A 21,274-nucleotide genomic window follows, 5' to 3' on the forward strand; every position below is an offset into this window, starting at 1 on the left:
CCGGATGAAACAAAAAGAAAATGGCACTCTTGTAGACCAACCTCTAATAATCTTAACATTTGACCTGCTAAATCTTCCATCATCAATATCTGCTGCTTGGTATAAACTGAAGGTTAGACCATATATACCTTCACCAAGAAGATGTTACCACTGCCAAATGTTTGGTCATATATTCACCACGACACGCAGCCGACATGGCGGGGGCTATATTCTATACTACACCCCCTAGCCCCAGGGTGCTACTCTCCAGTAGAATTCTTGTTTTTCTGACTCCGTTCTGGTCTCGTTTTTTTCTTTAGCTTCATGTCTTTTCATTTTTTCTTTATTCATTTCTCTTTTTATCCATACCTTTTTATATTGTTCACTTGCTGCTAGCTTCCCTATTTTTGGATAAGATATTCTCTGCTGTTGTTTGTGATCTGAATTTAATCTTAATTGGTCTGGTCTTATCTGTACTATACTTTCTGAGTCCAAACTTCTCTTCAATTTGTTTCATTATTTCTGGTTCATCTTCCTGAACTAATTCTAGTAATCTGCTTACTTTTTCATTTTCCTCATTGATTCTTGTGGTTCTATCTGGGTTATGTTTCTCTTCCATTCCTAATATAATTATATATTTCTTTTTATCTGCTAAGTCTCTTACTATATTCTCCTTCTGTCCCATCAGTTTGATAACCGAGTCTTCAGTTTGTTCTTTCATTTGCTGTACGATTAACTTTACTGTTTTCCTGTATTTTTCTCCACCCATGCTTCTTTTGCTATGGCCTCTTTATTGTCTTTATTGTTCTTTTTTAATTCTTCATTCTCCTCTTTTACTTCTTTTAACTGTCTTTTTAGTTCTTCTGTTTCATTAGTTAAGTTTTTGTTCACCTTCTCTAGTTCTTCCAATCTTTCAACCCTTTGCGCAATTTTTGACATTCTACCGAACCTAATCTCCCAATGTTCGGTCATTTGCTCAAGTTTTTGTTCTAGTCTTGCCAGTCGGGGGAGATTGGTATCCAACCCCCCCCCCTCATTAAATCCATGGAAATTATTATCCTCACCTTCTATTGTGCTGCTTTTATTTATGTTTCTAATCTATACATTTTTGTTAGTCCCTTCATCGTCACTAAATTGCTCTGGCCCGCACTTGTTTACATGGCGTCTGCCTGCCTGGACCAAGTCCTCTCCTTCCTCATTTCCTTCCATTTCCCTCAGTAATCCCTCCCCTTCTCCTTTTTCCTCACTTACCCACCACACCACGAGCAATACCCTTCCCTGCAAATACAATAGGTACTTCCTTTGCGTTGAGATCCACGAAAATTTCACTTTTTCTTCAGGACGTCAATCCTCGCCGTCTGTCTGACGTAAGTGTGTGTGTGTGTGTATTTACCTAGTTGTATTTACCTAGTTGTATTTTACGGGAAGGGGAGCTATGCTCGTGGGGTACCGTCTTCATATCTCATTTTATCTAAACTATTTTTAAATTCATGTATTGTTTTTGCACACACCACTTTCTCATCTAACTTGTTCCAACTGTCTATTACTCTGTGAGGAAAGCTGTTCTTTTTCAGATCTCTTCTATAGCTGTCTTTTTTTATTTTCTTTCCATGTCCTCTTGTATTTCTATCACACCATTTTATCAGATTCTCTCTATCAGTAATTTCTATGCCTTTCATGATTCTGTAAATAGCTATCAAATCTCCTCTCTCTCTTCTTTGCTCTAGTGTCTGTAGTTCAAGTTTTGCTAGTCTCTCTTCATATGATAGTTTTGAGAGTGTAGGTGCCAATTTTGTAATTGCTCTTTGTATTCTTTCAAGTTTTTTTTATACATTTTTTTGTACTTGGTGACCATATCATTGCTGCATATTCCAATCTTGGTCTTATCAGGGTGATTAGAATTTTCTTCACCATTTCTTCATCCAGGTATGTAAATGCAACTTTGATTGTTCTTGTTAAATTATAGGTTTCTCCAAAAATCTTATTTATATGTTTCTCAGGTGACATATTATTCATAACAATGACTCCCAGGTTTTTTTCATTTTCTACTTTTTTTATTCCTTCTTCTCCCAATTTATATGATCCTGTTATTCTGTTTTTACTTTTTCCAAATTCCATTATACTACACTTCTTTGTATTGAACTCCATCTCCCAATTCCTACTCCATTCCTGTACTTTATTTAGATCTCTCTGTAGTGATTCACAATCTTCTTCCGAGTTCACTTTTTTTAATAGTTTTGCATCATCTGCAAAGAAGCTCATATAGCTTTCAATTCCTTCATCCATATCATTAATATATATAGCAAACATTATTGGGGCCAGAACTGTTCCTTGTGGAACACCGCTTATTACTTCATCCCATTTTGAGTGTTGGTCTCTTATCACTACTCTCATTTTTCTTTCTTGCAAAAAGTCTTCCATCCAATTTAGCAATTTGCCCTGTATTCCTCCTTCAGTTTCTAATTTCTTAAGCAACTTCTTATGTGGTACTTTGTCAAAAGCTTTTTTTAGGTCTAGAAATGCACAATCAGCCCATCCATCTCTTTCTTGTATTATATCTATTAGCCTTGAATAGAAACATATTAAATTGGTGACGCATGATCGTCCTTGTCTGAATCCAAATTGTCTTGGATTTAGCACGTTGTTTTTTTCTAAATATTTTACCCATCTATTTTTGACAATTCTTTCACAAATTTTTGCTATTGTACTTGTTAGAGAGACTGGTCTATAGTTGTTGGAGTCTTCTTTATTTCTCCCTTTATATATAGGTACTATATTTGCTTTTTTCCAATCTTCTGGAACTTTTCCTTCTTTTAAGGAACTGCTTATTATGCTATGTATTATGTCTGCCAGTTCATTCCTGCATTCTTTCAGAATCCAGTTTGCTATTTCATCTGGCCCATGCGATTTTCTGACATCAAAATTACCCAAGTGTGTCAATATTTCATTCTTTGTTACTTCTATTTCTTCCATAGGGGGGACTTTTTCTTTCCACTCAATCTCTTCAGGTTGTATATTTTCCCTTGTAAACACTGATTTAAAATGTTTGTTCATAATTTCCGCCATTTCAATTTCCTCTGTGTATTCAACTCCTCCTTGTCTTAATTTCTCCAAATCTTGTTTGTTTTTCAGTTTGTTGTTTACAAATCTGTAGAATAGTTTTGGTTGATCTTTACACTTTTCTATGACATCTTTTTCATATTTTCTCTTTTCCTCTCTGCACGCTTGTACATATTCATTTCTATAACAAGTATATATTTTCCATTTTTCTGGTCTTCTGTTTTTCTTCCATTTGGCCCAGGCTTTGTCTCTTTTGTCTTTTATCTCCCTACAACTTTTATTGTACCTGCACTTTACATATTCTTTTTCTTGTTTTTGTCTTGGGACATACTTTTCTACTCCTTTTTTATAGATTTTTGTCAAAATATTCCATTTCTCTTCTACTGTTGTATCTTCTTTGTGTATTCTTTCCCAGTTTTCATTTTGGAAGAATTCTCTTATTTTATCAAAATTTGCTTTTTCATACATCAATCTTCCTTTTGTATATTGTTCATTTCTTTTCATGTATTTTTTTCTCATTTAGTTCTAGTTCTATCAATATGTGGTCACTTTTGCTTATTGGTGCCTGGTATTCTATCTTTTCCACTATTTCAGGTTCTGATGTGATTGTTAGGTCTAGTCTCGATGGTTCTTCTTCATTTCTATACCTAGTGTTCTCTTGGATCCATTGTGTCATTGTGTGGTCAATAATCATCTCAAGTAGAACATTTCCCCATGAGTCTTCTGCACCCTTTACGGTCATCTCTTCCCAGCATATTCCTTTGCAATTATAGTCGCCCATCATAACTATTCTTCCATCTTCCATTATCATGTTTAGTGTTATTCTTGTGTCTTCTAACATGATTTTATGTTCATTCTCTTCCCATGAGGCTGTTTTTGGGGGCACGTAGTTTATTACAAACTTTCTGCTCTTCTTATCTCTATCTTCTACTTCTATCATGATCATCTCTACTCTATTGTTCCCATATGTGACACTCTTCACGCTTATACCCTTCTTAGTCAGGAACATAACTCCATCCCCTTGTTTTTTCTCTCTGTTTCTAATCCAATAATTATATGCATTGTGTCCTATGCTGTTGGGTGGTAGTGGACCTTTTAATTTTGTCTCAACAATTCCCATTATGTCCGGATCTTTTTCTTTCAGATATTTGTTCAGTTCATTCAGTCCTGTTATTAATCCATCTATATTTGTGTAGGATACTTTAAACTTTCTGTTATTTCCATTGTATTCTCTGTTTCTTTTGTGTTTCTCTCTGTTATTTTCCATTGCTTCAATTTCATATTCACTACTCTCCAGTAGAATTCTTGTTTTTCTGTCTCCGTTCTGGTCTCGTTTTTTTTTTCTTAGCTTCATGTCTTTTCCTTATTTCCTCCTCTCTTTCCTCTTTATTCATTTCCCTTTTTATCCATACCTTTTTATATTGTTCACTTGTTGTTAGTTTCCCTGTTTTGGATAAGATATTCTCTGCCGTCGTTTGTGACCTGAATTTAATCTTAATTGGTCTGGTCTTGTCTGTACTATATTTCCCGATTCTGAATTTCTCTTCGATTTGTTTAATTATTTCTGGCTCATCTTCCTGAACTAATTCTAGTAAGTTTCTTACTTTTTCATTTTCCTCTTTGATTCTTGTGGTTCTATCTGGGTTATGTTTCTCTTCCATTCCTAACATAATTATACATTTCTTTTTGTCTGCTAAGTCTCTTACAATATTCTCCTTCTGTCTCATCACTTTGATAACTGAGTCTTCAGTTTGTTCTTTCATTTGCTGTTTAATTATATCAGAAAATGCAACTTTTGCTATTGTTTCTTTATTGTCTCTATTGTTCTTTTTTAATTCTTCATTCTCCACTTTTACTTCTCTTAACTGTCTTTTTAGGTTTTCTATTTCATCAGTTAATTTTTTGTTCGCCTTCTCTAGTTCTTCCAATTTTTCAAACTTCTCGACAATTTTTGACATCTTGCCAAACCTAATCTCCCAATGCTCAGTCATTTGTTCAAGTTTTTCCTCCAGTTTTGCCAGCCGGGAGAGGTTGGTATCCGCCGCCCCCTCATTAAATCCTTGAAAATTATTATCCTCACCTTCCATTGAACTGCTTTTATCTATGTTTCTGATCTTTACAATTTTGTTAGTCCCATCATCGAGATCCAAGTCATCCGTTCGGCATTTGTTTACAATCCGCCTTGACTCTTGGACCAAGTCCTCCCCTTCCTCATTTCCTTCCATTTCCCTCAATATCCTTTCCCTTCTCCTTCCCTATCACTTCCCCACTATTCCACGAGCACTCCCCTTCCCTATAAATACAAAAGGCACTTCTCTGGATGTTGAGATCCACGTAGTTTTTCCTTTTTCTTTGGAACACTAGTTCTCGCCGTCCATTCGGTGAAAGGGTGTGTATTTACCTAGTTGTACCTAGTTGTATTTTACGGGAAGGGGAGCTATGCTCGTGGGGTACCGTCTTCATATCTCATTTTATCTAAACTATTTTTAAATTCATATATTGTTTTTGCACACACCACTTTCTCATCTAACTTGTTCCAACTGTCTATTACTCTGTGAGGAAAGCTGTTCTTTTTCAGATCTCTTCTATAGCTAACTTTTTTTATTTTCTTTCCGTGTCCTCTTGTATTTCTGTCATCCCATTTTATCAGATTCTCTCTATCAGTAATTTCTATGCCTTTCATGATTCTGTAAATAGCTATCAAATCTCCTCTCTCTCTTCTTTGCTCTAGTGTCTGTAGTTCAAGTTTTGCTAGTCTCTCTTCATATGATAGTTTTGAGAGTGTTGGTGCCAATTTTGTAATTGCTCTTTGTATTCTTTCAAGTTTTTTCAAACATTTTTTTGTACTTGGTGACCATATCGTTGCTGCATATTCCAATCTTGGTCTTATCAGGGTGATTAGGATTTTCTTCACCATTTCTTCATCCAGGTATGTAAATGCAACTTTGATTGTTCTTATTAAATTATAGGTTTCTCCAAAAATCTTATTTATATGTTTCTCAGGTGACATATTATTCATAACAATGACTCCCAGGTCCTTTTCATTTTCTACTTTTTTTATTCCTTCTTCTCCCAATTTATATGCTCCTGATATTCTGTTTTTGCTTTTTCCAAATTCCATTATACTACACTTTTTTGTATTGAACTCCATCTCCCACTTCCTACTCCATTCCTGTACTTTATTTAGATCTCTCTGTAGTGATTCACAATCTTCTTCAGTTTTCACTCTTTTCAGTAGTTTTGCATCATCTGCAAAGAAGCTCATATAGCTTTCAATTCCTTCATCCATATCATTAATATATATAGCAAACATTATTGGGGCCAGAACTGTTCCCTGCGGAACACCACTTATTACTTCATCCCATTTTGAGTGCTGGTTTCTTATCACTACTCTCATTTTTCTTTCTTGCAAAAAGTCTTCCATCCAATTTAGTAGTTTGCCCTGTATTCCTCCTTCAGTTTCTAATTTCTTAAGCAACTTCTTATGTGGTACTTTGTCGAAAGCTTTCTTTCGGTCTAAAAATGCACAGTCCGCCCATCCATCTCTTTCTTGTATTATATCTATTAGCCTTGAATAGAAACATATTAAATTGGTGACGCATGATCGTCCTTGTCTGAATCCAAATTGCCTTGGATTTAACACTTTGTTTTTTTCTAAATATTTTACCCATCTACTTTTGACAATTCTTTCACAAATTTTTGCTATTGTACTTGTTAGAGAGACTGGTCTATAGTTGGTAGGTTCTTCTTTATTTCCTCCTTTATATATGGGTACTATATTTGCTTTTTTCCAATCTTCTGGAACTTTTCCTTCTTTCAAGGAACTATTTAGTATGCTATGTATTTTGTCTGCCAGTTCATTCCTGCATTCTTTCAGTATCCAGTTTGCTATTTCATCTGGTCCATGCGATTTTCTGACATCAAGATTACTCAAGTGTGTTAATATTTCATTCTTTGTTACTTCTATTTCTTCCATAGGGGGGACTTTCTCTTTCCATTCGTTCTCTTCAGGTTGTATGTTCTCCCTTGTAAACACTGATTTAAAATGTTTGTTCATAATTTCCGCCATTTCCATTTCCTCAGTGTATTCAACTCCCTCGTCTTAATTTCTCCAAGTCTTGTTTGTTTTTCAGTTTATTGTTTACAAATCTGTAGAATAGTTTTGGTTGATCTTTACACTTTTCTATGATATCTTTTTCATATTTTCTCTTTTCCTCTCTGCACATTTGTACATATTCATTTCTATAACAGGTATATATTTTCCATTTTTCAGGTCTTCTGTCTTTTTTCCATCTGGTCCAGGCTTTGTCTCTTTTGTCTTTTAACTCCCTACAACTTTTGTTGTACCAGCATTTTACAAATTCTTTTTCTTGTTTTTGTCTTGGGACATACTTTTCCACTCCTTTTTTGTAAATTTTTGTCAAAATATTCCATTTCTCTTCAACTGTTGTTTCTTCTTTGTATATTTCTTCCCAGTTTTCCTTTTGAAAGCATTCTCTTATTTTATCAAAGTTTGTTTTTTCATACATCATTCTTCCTTTTCTATGTTGTTCATTTCTTTTCATATATTTTTCTTCATTTAGTTCCAGTTCAATCAATATGTGGTCACTTTTACTTATTGGTGTTTTATATTCAATTTTGTCCACTATTCTAGGTTCGGATGTAATTATTAGGTCTAGTCTCGATGGCTCTTCTTCATTTCTATACCTAGTGTTCTCCTGTATCCATTGTGTCATTGTATGGTCAGTAACCATCTCAAGTAGAGCGTTTCCCCATGAGCCGTCTCCACCCTTTACTGTCATATCTTCTCAGCAGATTTCTTTGCAATTATAGTCGCCCATCATAACTATTTTTCCTCCCTCTTCCATTATCTTGTTTAATGTTATCTTTGTGTTCTCTAACATACTTTTATGTTCACTCTCTTCCCATGAGGCTGTTTTCAGGGGCACATAATTTATCATAAACTTTCTGCTCTTCTTATCTCTGTCTCCTACTTCCATCATTATCATCTCTACTGTATTCTTTCCATATGTGACACACTTCACGTTTATATCCTTCTTAGTCAGGAACATAACTCCACCCCCTTCCTTTTTCACTCTGTTTCTAATCCAATAATTATATGCATCATGTCCTACACTGTTGGGTGGTAGTGGACCTTTTAATTTTGTTTCTACAATTCCCTTTATGTCTGATTCTTTTTCTTTCAAATAATCATTCAGCTCATTCAATCCTGTTATTAATCCATCTATATTTGTGTAAGACACTCTTAGTTTTCTGCCACTTCCATTGTGTTCTCTGTTTCCCTTTTGTTTTTCTCTTGTATGTTGACTTTCTTTAGTTTCATATTCACTACTCTCCAATAGAATCTCTCTTTTTCTGACTCTGTTCTGTTCTCGTTTTTTTCCTTAGCTTCAAGTCTTTTCTGTTTTTCTTCCTCTCTTTCTTCTTTATTCATTTCCCTTTTTATCCATACCTTTTTATATTGTTCACTTGTTGCTAGTTTCCCTGTTTTTGATAAGATATTCTCAGCCGTAGTTTGTGACCTGAATTTAATCTTAATTGGTCTGGTCTTGTCTGTACTATATTTCTCGAGCCTGAATTTCTCTTCGATTTGTTTCATTATTTCTGGTTCATCTTCCTGAATTAATTCTAGTAAATTTCTTACTTTTTCATTTTCCTCTTTGATTCTTTTGGTTCTATCTGGGTTATGTTTCTCTTCCATTCCTAATATAATTATACATTTCTTTCTGTCTGCTAAGTCTCTTACTATATTCTCCTTCTGTCTCATCACTTTAATAACTGAGTCTTCAGTTTGTTCATTCATTTGCTGTCTGATTATGTCAGTGAATGCAACTTTGCTATTTTCTTGGATTTTTTTCCAACCCTCCTTGTTCTCCTTATTATTCTCCTTTAAGACTTTATTCTCTTCTTTTACTTCTTGTAACTGTTTTTTTAATTCTTCAATTTCCTTAGTTAAGTTTTTGTTCGCCTTCTCTAGTTCTTCCAATTTTTCAACTCTCCGTACAATGTTGTTAACATGACTGAACCTACGCTCCAAGTCCTCGATCATCTTATTGACCTTCTCTTCTAGTCTTGTCAGTCGGGGGGGGGTTTGTGTCCTCCCCACCCTCTTTAAATCCCTGGAAAATATTCTCATCACTTTCTACTGTATTGCTCTTATCTATATTTCTAATCTTTACATTTTTATTAGACATTTCATCGTCGCTCAGCTGGTCGGGGGGCCGTTTGTTTACCTTTCGCCTGTCTGCCTGGGCCAAGTCCTCTCCTTCCTCATTTCCTTCCATTTCCCTCAGCAATCCCTCTCCTTCTCCTCTTTCCCTACTTTCCCACTACCCCACGAGCAATTTCCCCCCCACCCTGTAAATACAATAGGCACTTCTCATTGCATTGGGATCCACGAAACTTCAATTTTCTTCAGAACGTCTTCTAAGCCGTCCGTTCGTTGAAGTGTGTGTGTGTGTTCACATGTACAGGAGTCCCTCAAATAACGCGGATTCGAATAACACGGATTCAATCATACGATTTTATTTCAAAACCATCTCAAATGTAGAGAACTGTTTTAAAATTCGCACCGAGTCGGGCACGCATACACACACACGCGGCAACATCGCAAACATTTGTGGTGACTCCTTTCTATTTTACCATATACAGTCGATCCTCAGATAACACGGTCATTATGTACACTGGGAACTGCTCAAACAAGGGTGTGGGGCGAAGGGATAGCCATGGGTGGCTGCCTGCGGCTACGTGTCAACTTCCGGGTACTGATGCAGGAGGGAGGGAGGGGAGGAGAGTGGGAGTAGGGGGTGCTAGGGGGGTAGCCAACAAGCTTTAGCTTGTCGCTTCCACCACATGCGCCGTGCTATCGTGAAATTTTACCGCCCTAACCTGTTGAATTGTAATGTTTCTTTCATTTGGAACACAACTAATAAGTCTGATAATGACTGCGCTTGTCGTGTCTTGATTTCTCTTATGAGGTTCTTGTTGTTACTGGCGGTGGTGGTTTGGGAGATCAAAAACAGGCATATACACACTTACACACGTGTAGACACGCACACGTAGACACGTGTTAGACAACCAGTGTATGTTGTGAATGCGCGTGCGTGTACACACAAATGCGAACACAGACACGCACGTACATGCTTACATGTACATGTGAACACAGACACATTCACGCACGCACGCACACACGCCACACACACATACAGTCGCCGCAAAAAAAATCTATACACTAAGGACTTTTGGACAATAAAACTCAAAAGTGCAACTAACATGTGCTTTATTTCCACTTAAGAGTTACATTTAGTATTTTGTCATGTTCCCCTCATTCTTGAGTACCATCTGGATCCTTCTGGGCATTGAAGAGGCGAGTTTGGTGAAGTAGGCGCTGTCCATAGTGACCCAGATCTTCTTCAGCACCTCCTTCAGGTCTGGAATACTGGTGGGTCGCGATTTCTCCACTTTGTTTTTCATCAGATTCCAGGCATTTTCTATTGGGTTCAAGTCTGGGGAATTGCCTGGCCACTCCATAACACTGATATTGTTGTTATTAAGGAACTTTATCACTTCCTTAGACCTATGGGCAGGGGCACCGTCATGCATGAAATGATCACACTCATGGATGTCGCAAAATTCGAGCATGTGATCCCTCAAAACATTGATATAATTGCTCCCTTTCATGGTCACATTCTTGGGGAGGAAATATAGTCCACCCCTGCCCTTGTTACCACTAAAGGCACCCCACACCATCACACTGTCTGGGTGTTTCACTGTTTTAACTGTGTACCGCGGGTCGAATCTGGACACATCACTGGGGCGACGAACTATCTTGGAGCTGCCCCTGATCAGCCTGAAGGTACTTTCATCACTGAACATCACCTTCTGCCACTGCTCTGATGTCCAGTCCTTGTGTTTCTTACAGAAATCAATCCGTTTCTTCTTCATGGCCTCTGTGAGCAGGGGCTTCTTGGTGGCACGTCGAGCTGGCATTTTGAGGTCCTTCTGCAGCCGATGTTGGATCGTTCTTACAGCAACGTTTTTAAGGAGAGCAGTTTTTGCTTCAGACTAACAGCTGTTATACATGGATCTGACATCACTTCTCGTTTTAGGATCTTGTCAGTGCGAGTAGATGTCTTCTTTGGGGCTCCAGAGCCTGGCTTTCTTGGTGGTACCGTACCAGGAGGGTGTGTGGCGGCTGCTTTCTTCAGGCTGTAAATGACCATTCTTGTCACCTGCAGGTCTGTGGCAACACGTATCACAGACATTCCCTGCTCTATCAGAGCTAGGGCGCGGGCCTTTTCTTGCATTGAAAGCTTGGAATGACCCATTTTGATCACCAGAAGGAGAGTTAGAGGGCACCAAAGTCAGTGAAAAAGTGAACAAAAGGGCACTAAAGAGCAGCATGCATAGACTTCTCTCTCATCTAGCACTGACAGTGCACTGAAGCGTGATGTGTTGGCGAACTGTGTAAAAAGGCACGCTCTACACACCCACGTCATCAGTAACTATGCCCACTTTTTATTGTGGCGGGAAATCAGGTGAAATCTATTCATAAAATCCCGTGTATAGATTTTTTTGCGGAAAAAATGTATAGATTTTAGCGGAAAAAATGTATAGATTTTTTTTGCGGCGACTGTACAGACGCCACATACACACACACACACATGTGTATACGCCACATACACACACATATGTATATACACCACATACACATGCATATACGCCACATACACACACATGTATATACGCACAAACAACATACGCCACAAACGCCACATACATACACCACATACACGTGCATGCACACACACACACACACACTTCAACGAACGGACGGCTTAGAGGATGTTCTGAAGAAAAAGTGAAATTTCGTGGATCCCGAAGCAAAGGAAGTACCTATTGTATTTACAGGGTGGGGGGAAATTGCTCGTGGTGTAGGGGATAGTGAGGAAAAAGGAGAAGGGGAGGGATTACTGAGGGAAATGGAAGGAAATGAGGAAGGAGAGGACTTGGCCCAAGCAGGCAGACGCCATGTAAACAAAAGACGTCCCGACCAATTTAGTGACGACGAAATGTCTAACAAAAATGTAAAGATTAGAAACATAGATAAGAACAATTCAATGGAAAGTGAGGATAACAATTTCCAAGGATTTAAAGAGGGGGAGGCGGATACCAACCTCCCCCGACTAGCAAAACTGGAGGAAAGGCTTGAACAAATGACTGAACATTGGGAGGTTAGGTTCGGTAAAATGTCAAAACTTGCAGAAAAGTTTGAAAGATTGGAAGAACTAGAGAAGGCGAACAAAAACTTAACTGATGAAATAGAAGAACTAAAAAGACATTTAAGAGAAGTAAAAGAGGAGAATAAAGAATTAAAAAGGAACAATAAAGGCAATAAAGAAACAATAGCAAAAGAGGCACAGGGGTGGAGAAAGATACAGGAAAATAGTAAAGTTGCATTTTCTGATATAATCAAACAGCAAATGAATGAACAAACTGAAGACTCAGTTATCAAAGTGATGAGACAGAAGGAGAATATTGTAAGAGACTTAGCAGACAAAAAGAAATGTATAATTATACTAGGAATGGAAGAGAAACATAACCCAGATAGAACCTCAAGAATCAAAGAGGAAAATGAAAAAGTAAGCAGTTTACTGGAATTAGCTCAGGAAGATGAACCAGAAATAATGAAACAAATCGAAGAGAAGTTCAGACTCGGAAAGTATAGTACAGATAAGTCCAGACCAATTAAGATTAAATTCAGGTCACAAACGACGGCAGAGAATATCTTATCCAAAACAGGGAAACTAGCAACAAGTGAACAATATAAAAAGGTATGGATAAAAAGGGAAATGAATAAAGAAGAAAGAGAGGAAGAAAAAAAGAAAAGATTTGAAGCTAAGGAAAAAAAAAACGAGAACAGAACAGAGTCAGAAAAAGAGAGATTCTATTGGAGAGTAGTGAATATGAAACTAAGGAAATTCGACACACAAGAGAAAAACAAAAGGGAAACAGAGAACACAATGGAAGTGGCAGAAAACTAAGAGTGTCTTACACAAATATAGATGGATTAATAACAGGACTGAATGAGCTGAATGATTATTTGAAGGAAAAAGAACCGGACATAATGGTAATTGTAGAAACAAAATTAAAAGTTCCACTACCACCCAACAGTGTAGGACATGATGCATATAATTATTGGATTAGAAACAGAAACAAAGCAAGGGGGTGGAGTTATGTTCCTGACTAAGAAGGATATAAACGTGAGGTGTGTCACATATGGAAAGAATACAGTAGAGATGATTATGATCGAAGTGGAAGACAGAGATAAGAAGGGCAGAAAGTTTGTGATAAATTATGTGCCTCCGAAAACAGCCTCGTGGGAAGAGAGTGAACATAAAAGTATGTTAGAGGACACAAAGATAACATTAAATAAGATAATGGAAGATGGAGGAAGAATAGTTATGATGGGCGACTATAATTGCAAAGAAATCTGCTGAGAAGAGATGACAGTAAAGGGTGGAGACAGCTCATGGGGAAATGCTCTACTTGAGATGATTACTGACCATACAATGACACAGTGGATACAGGAGAACACTAGGTATAGAAATGAGGAAGAACCATCGAGACTAGACCTAATAATTACATCTGAACCTAGAATAGTGGACAAGATTGAATATAAAACACCAATAAGTAAAAGTGACCACATATTGATTGAACTGGAACTAAATGAAGAAAAATACATGAAAAGAAATGAACAATATAGAAAAGGAAGAATGATGTATAAAAAAAAAAACTTTGATAAAATAAGAGAATTCTTTCAAAAAGAAAACTGGGAAGAAATATACAAAGAAGAAACAACAGTGGAAGAGAAATGGAATATTTTGACAAAAATTTACAAAAAAGGAGTGGAAAAGTATGTCTCAAGACAAAAACGAGAAAAAGAATATGTAAAATGCTGGTACAATAGAAGTTGTAGGGAGTTAAAAGACAAAAGAGACAAAGCTTGGACCAGATGGAAAAAAGACAGGCCTGAAAAATGGAAAATATATACTGGTTATAGAAATGAATATGTAAAAGCATACAGAGAGGAAAAGAGAAAATATGAAAAAGATGTCATAGAAAAGTGTAAAGATCAACCAAAACTATTTTACAGATTTGTAAACAACAAATTGAAAAACAAACAAGACTTGGAGAAATTAAGACAAGGAGGAGTTGAATACACAGAGGAAATGGAAATGGCAGAAATTATGAACAAACATTTTAAATCAGTGTTTACAAGGGAGAACATACAACCTGAAGAGTTCGAATGGAAAGAGAAAGTCCCTCCTATGAAAGAAATAGAAGTAACAAAGAATGAAATATTGAAACACTTGAGTAATCTTGATGTCAGAAAATCGTATGGACCAGATGAAATAGCAAACTGGATTTTGAAAGAATGCAGGAATGAACTGGCAGACAAAATACATAGCATAATAAACAGTTCCTTGAAAGAAGGAAAAGTTCCAGAAGATTGGAAAAAAGCAAATATAGTACCCATATATAAAGGAGGAAATAAAGAAGACCCTACCAACTATAGACCAGTCTCCCTAACAAGTACAATAGCAAAAATTTGTGAAAGAATTGTCAAAAGTAGATGGGTAAAATATTTAGAAAAAAAAACAATGTGTTAAATCCAAGGCAATTTGGATTCAGACAAGGACGATCATGCGTCACCAATTTAATATGTTTCTATTCAAGGCTAATAGATATAATACAAGAAAGAGATGGATGGGCTGATTGTGCATTTCTAGACCTAAAAAAAGCTTTTGACAAAGTACCACATGAGAAGTTGCTTAAGAAATTAGAAACTGAAGGAGGAATACAGGGCAAACTGCTTAATTGGATGGAAGATTTTTTGCAAGAAAGGAAAATGAGAGTAGTGATAAGAGACAAACACTCAAAATGGGATGAAGTAATAAGCGGTGTTCCACAAGGAACAGTTCTGGCCCCAATAATGTTTGCTATATATATTAATGATATGGATGAAGGAATTGAAAGCTATATGAGCTTCTTTGCAGATGATGCAAAACTACTGAAAAGAGTGAACACGGAAGAAGATTATGAATCACTACAGAGTGATCTAAATAAAGTACAGGAATGGAGTAGGAATTGGGAGATGGAGTTCAATACAAAAAAAGTGTAGTATATTGGAATTTGGAAAAAGCAAAAACAGAATAACAGGAGCATATAAATTGGGAGAAGAAGGAATAAAAAAAGTAGAAAATGAGAAGGACCTGGGAGTCATTGTTATGAATAATATGTCACCTGAATAACATATAAATAAGATTTTTGGAGAAACCTATAATTTAATAAGAACAATCAAAGTTGCATTTACATACCTGGATGAAGAAATGGTGAAGAAAATTCTAATCACTCTGATAAGACCGAGATTGAATATGCAGCAACGATATGGTCACCAAGTACAAAAAAATGTATAAAAAAAACTTGAAAGAATACAAAGAGCAATTACAAAATTGGCACCAACACTCTCAAAACTATCATATGAAGAGAGACTAGCAAAACTTGAACTACAGACACTAGAGCAAAGAAGAGAGAGAGGAGATTTGATAGCTATTTACAGAATCATGAAAGGCATAGAAATTACTGATAGAGAGAATCTGATAAAATTGGATGATAGAAATACAAGAGGACACGGAAAGAAAATCAAGAAAGACAGCTATAGAAGAGATCTGAAAAAGAACAGCTTTCCTCACAGAGTAATAGACAGTTGGAACAAGTTAGATGAGAAAGTGGTGTGTGCAAAAACAATACATGAATTTAAAAATAGTTTAGATAAAATGAGATATGAAGACGGGACACCACGAGCATAGCTCCCCTTCCCGTAAAATACAACTAGGTAAATACACACACCAACACTCTCAAAACTATCATATGAAGAGAGACTAGCAAAACTTGAACTACAGACACTAGAGCAAAGAAGAGAGAGAGGAGATTTGATAGCTATTTACAGAATCATGAAAGGCATAGAAATTACTGATAGAGAGAATCTGATAAAATTGGATGATAGAAATACAAGAGGACACGGAAAGAAAATCAAGAAAGACAGCTATAGAAGAGATCTGAAAAAGAACAGCTTTCCTCACAGAGTAATAGACAGTTGGAACAAGTTAGATGAGAAAGTGGTGTGTGCAAAAACAATACATGAATTTAAAAATAGTTTAGATAAAATGAGATATGAAGACGGGACACCACGAGCATAGCTCCCCTTCCCGTAAAATACAACTAGGTACAACTAGGTAAATACACATACATATGGTTCTCGGTATTTAACCCCTTCCATACGGTGCCACATACGTAGGCGGCATGAGGAGCAAGTGGATATGCGAGGCTGCCATATCGGCATCTTGATTATATTTATTGTAGTTGCCCCTGCGTAATGACATACTCTCTAAACTGTCTTCATCACATTTTCTATGGTTATCAAAATTCACGGGTGAAAGAGAGAACAATCGATATAAGCGGTGACTATATTTTATGATGCGAGTATTATTGCGACACATCGTACGTCTGGCAGATAATGCTGCCCGCGAGATTTTGGCCCGGAGTGAAGAGGTTAATATGGAAAGTCAGCATACGCGGATTTGATCATACACGGTAATTTCAGGAACCTAACCCCCACGTTATTTGAGGGACTCCTGTACAAGTAAGCATGTGCGTGCGTGTGTCTGTGTTCATATTTGTGTGTACACGCACACACATTCACAACATACACTGGTTGTCTAACACATGTCTACGTGTGCGTGTCTACACATGTGTAAGCGTGTATACGTCTGTTTTTGATCTCCCAAACCACCACGCCAGTAACAACGAGAACCTCATAAAAGAAATTAAGACACGACAAGCACAGTCATTATCAGACTTATTAGTTGTGTTCCAAACGAAAGAAAAATTACACTTCAACAGGTTAGGGCGGTAAAATTTCACAATAGCACAGCGCGGGTGGTGGAAGCGACAAGCTAAATCTTGTTGGCTACCCCCTGCTACCCCCTACTCCCCCTCTCCTCCCCTCCCTCCCTCCTGCATCAGTACCCAGAGGTTGACACGTGACCGCAAGCAGCCACCCATGGCTATCCCCTCGCCCCACACCCTTGTTTGAGCAGTTCCCAGTACATAATGACCGCATTATCTGAGGATCGATTGTACATGGTAAAATAGAAAGCAGTCACCACAAATGTTTGCGATGTTGCTGCGTGTGTGCGTATGCGTGCCCGACTCGGCGCGAATTTTAAAACGATTCTCTACATTTGAGATGGTTTTGAAATAAAATCCGTATGTGATTGAATCCATGTTATTTGAATCCGTGTTAATTGAGGGACTTCTGTACAACAAGTATGTCTAAGTAAACAAACATTAGGGTACCTCCACTATCTTGCCTCAAGGGATTTCTCCTTATCTGCTATGTAAATTCTAGAGTGGATGAAGGGGGAGGGTAATGAAGCAGGGGGGGAGGGAGTACATCAGCTTCAGCTGTTGGATCCTACTGGGGAGATGCAATTTCTTGCTGCATTGCTTTTGACTTGAGTAGTGGGTGGAGGACAGAGATGACCCTTTATCCACAAAGAGTAAGATAAAATGGATTGCAAATGGGTGTTGGATGACTGAAGGAGATATATGCTTTGACTGGGTCACTCCCTTTACGAGATGGAAAGGGCCTTATGGTATATGTATGTATACATGTACTATCTTGTGTTTGTCTGTAGAGCCATTTGAGATGTTCTGCATGTAGACTGCCACCACAATGAGGCTTGTTACAACTTGTAGTCATGTGAGCATGGAGGCATATCCTGGTAGTCATGAGGTAGATAGGATGTATGGGATGATACACCTGCAAGTTCTGTTTTTTACTTTTATTTCTATTTACCTAAATTCTGAATTGCTGTACTGGTGATATAGGATAGCAAAAGTCAACAACTTATTCACTAATGAACATTGTCTATATACCGAGAGCTTCTTCTCCTTTATAGGGGAAGTAGCCAGTCAAGGTGCACACCCACAAGTTTAAGATGGTGTCTGATCTGCATACATTAATCTTTTTTCCAGTTGGTTAATATCAAAGTCTGAGAAGCAAAAGCAACTTACCCACTTGCTAGAAACTTTGATCTCCATACATCACACTGAATAGCAATTTTCTCTTTCTCCTCGTAGTCTTTGTCAACTCTCTCTGAATATCGTCTGATCATTGTGGCCATTCGTGCTTTATCTTCTGTTAGGCACTGTACACGCCCTTGTACATCCTCACCTACAGAGGCCACCAACAGCTTCTTCAGCTCACTATTTACCTACATGAAAAGAAGCATGGAGATGTATGAGAACATATCAGTATGTACCTTCTTACCATGATTACCCCTTTGATACAATGATGCCAACATAGTCACGAGGAGCTTGCGGGTATATGAGGATGCCAGCATCAGCATCTTAATTATATTTATTTTGTAGTTGTAGCTGAATGACCCTCATTTTCTGTGAACTGGCATGATCATATTTTCTGTGGTTATTAATATTCAGAATGAAAGAGAATGGGTAATACAGCTGTAACTTTATATTTCATAATGAGAGTATTGTGATGCATCATTGTACATCAGGCAGCTAATGCTGCTCACAAGAATTTGACTCATATTCAAGATGTTTAGAGGTGCAGAAAACTAGTTCTGCCCACAATATTAGCACTAAGTCAACAAGGAGAGGAGACCCAGCAGCTATTTAAAGATGTGACATTTATTCTTTATGTAACTCTTTGAAAAGTTGTTGGACCAAAATGTTATGGATTATATAACTGGCTCTCACTTGAGTTTTTTCTTGATATCAAAACCTTAATTCAGATTTAATTTATTTTAATGAACCCTGGGAATGGGTCTGGGAATGGAGTCAGAAAGTGGACTTCAACATTAAGATGTAGCATAAATGGAATTTGGAAGAAAAAAAAAAAAAAAAAAAAAAATAGATAGATAGCTATCAGGATAATATAAAATTGGTGAAAAGAAAGTAATGAAAGTGGGACCTGAAAAATACCTGGGGGTGATCATCACAAAAGATATGTCCCCTGACAAACATATAAACAAAATTGTTGGCGAAACCTATAACTTGCTAGAATCAATAAAAGTGGCTTTTGTTTACTTGGATGAAAAATGGTAAAGAAAATACTAGTCATTAGATATGCACATGTTCAAATACAATAGATAAATGAAAATGTCTCTGGTGTTTTGATTTAGCCATATATATCAATGTTGACAGCATTTTGTGATACGGATAACATGCTTAACCTCTTCACTCCGGGGCACATCGCATGTCTGGCAGCATTAGCTGCCCGATGTGCGATGTTGCGTCATAATAATCACATTATAAAAAATAAAGTCAGTGCTCAATCGTTCATTCTCTTTCACCCGTGTATTTTGATAACCATAGAAAATTGATGAAGCCAGTTTAGAGAGAATGGAAATTACGTAGGTACGACTACAATAAATATAATCAAGATGGCGACGTCGGCATCATCAAGTACCCACTTGCTCCTCATGCCGCCTACGTAGGCGTCACCGTATGGAAATGATTAATGTGGCATGTTAAATCGGGTAACAAGCTGGAAAAGTTTGGGAACTACTGCTCTACACTCTTCTCACTACCAGGCCCATATGCACTTACAAAAACCCCACATCTCCCCAGTTTCACCTTCATCCACATTACATACATACATACACCAAGGCTTTTTCCCCCTTACAAAGGGGGTAGCCAAAAAGGAAAAGGCATAAAATCATTTCCACCCATTCCATCCCTGAATACACTCCACACCCCTCCACCCTCCCTCTTATCTGAGCACCCTGGATGACGGGTCATCCCTGCACCTTGTCCACTGCCCTGGGTCAGAAGCAGTGTCGCAAGACACAGCACATCCACAGCAAGGCTGCTTCATTAAATCGGCGACCCCCCCTCTCCGTCCCCCCATTGCATAAAAGGAGAGGACGGGGAGAAATCCCTTCGGGCTGCGTCAAATTTTGCTCACACATACTACCTCACCCCCCACCCCCCCGGCCCATTCCACCTCATGCAATCACATCATCCATATACAACCATTCTCCATTCACCCCTGTCTTCTGTCCTCTCCCGTCCACATTAACCTTGAAGAAACCTCCTTCCACTCCACCACACGTTTACCTATCTCTTCACTTACTAGTATAGCCACCCCTTCTCTTCCTCATCCTCTCTTCACTCCTGACACCTTCCCAACTACACTCCCAAACTCAAACTTGCCCCTCCCTTTCAACTTAGTTTCACTCAAAAGCAACACATCCATCTTTCTTCTCACAAACATATTACCTATCTCTTCCCTTTTACTTTTATCTGTACCACAGCCATGCATAATAAAAGACCCAAACCTTAGGGTTCTGGTTGGAAATCTCCTTCCAGACCCTTTTATGCCTTTGCTTTCTTAGGAATGTCCCCTTTGGGGGCTACAGAGAGAAGGATGCCTAGTCCTATCCCCATCCCATCTTTGTTGCTTCCTATGACTCAAGTGGGAACACTTAATGGCAGTATTCTTTCTCCTCTACCACAGGCTTTGGCAAAAAAGGAAATGAATATTCAGAGAAGTGGTACAAGGCAGTATTTAGAGTAGGGGGACAGTATAATGGAGGGGCAGTATAATAAAGTAGCATCATTTCTCTATGAATAGAGATTTCCTCTATCACAGACAAAATTATGTGTGGCTCTGGTCCATAGGAACACCTCATATAGACCCTAAAGCACTGGTTCTCAAACTATGGGTCACGACCCAAAGTTGGGTCGTGAGATCAATTTTGATGGGTCACAGGGACAAAGGAAAATTCTCACATTTTCAGAGTATTCCAAATACTTGACTAATTTAATTTTCTAAAGGAAATGCAGTGCCATGGATTCTGTTAATTTAGTTTTGTTAAAGAAAAGCTGTACACGTTATTTTCTTTTTCCAAAGAAAAGGGTATATATCACTGTCCATTTTCTCTCTTTACTTTATTCTGGGTCACGAAGGATTGAAGTGTTCCAAATAAGGTCACTCACAAAGAAGTTTGAGAACCGCTGCCCAAAAGTATCAGCTGCATGCTACCATGCAGATTTTAACCCCACAATAACATGCAGGCAATACCCCAGACAAGGAACATTATGCATATACATACATATATGT

The 21,274-nt window shown here is 37.7% G+C and overlaps 1 protein-coding gene across 8 annotated transcripts in view; it reads right to left on the minus strand.

The window, feature by feature from the left end:
• The window catches only part of LOC143037434 (uncharacterized), a 102,839-nt gene that overhangs the window by 51,078 nt on the left and 30,487 nt on the right, over positions 1-21,274 (minus strand). For 7 of the 8 annotated variants that reach the window (XM_076205652.1, XM_076205651.1, XM_076205650.1 and 4 more), the window contains one exon: positions 18,202-18,401. In XM_076205652.1, coding sequence (XP_076061767.1) covers positions 18,202-18,401 — 200 coding nt within the window. Of the gene's footprint in view, positions 1-18,201; positions 18,402-21,274 lie in introns of those variants that run through there. The other variant, XM_076205644.1, reaches the window with a different exon arrangement.

The sequence above is a fragment of the Oratosquilla oratoria genome, chromosome 22 (genome assembly GCF_046742065.1).
Source record: "Oratosquilla oratoria isolate Oo_2021 chromosome 22, ASM4674206v1, whole genome shotgun sequence".
In the NCBI taxonomy this organism is placed as follows: Eukaryota; Metazoa; Arthropoda; class Malacostraca; order Stomatopoda; family Squillidae; genus Oratosquilla; species Oratosquilla oratoria.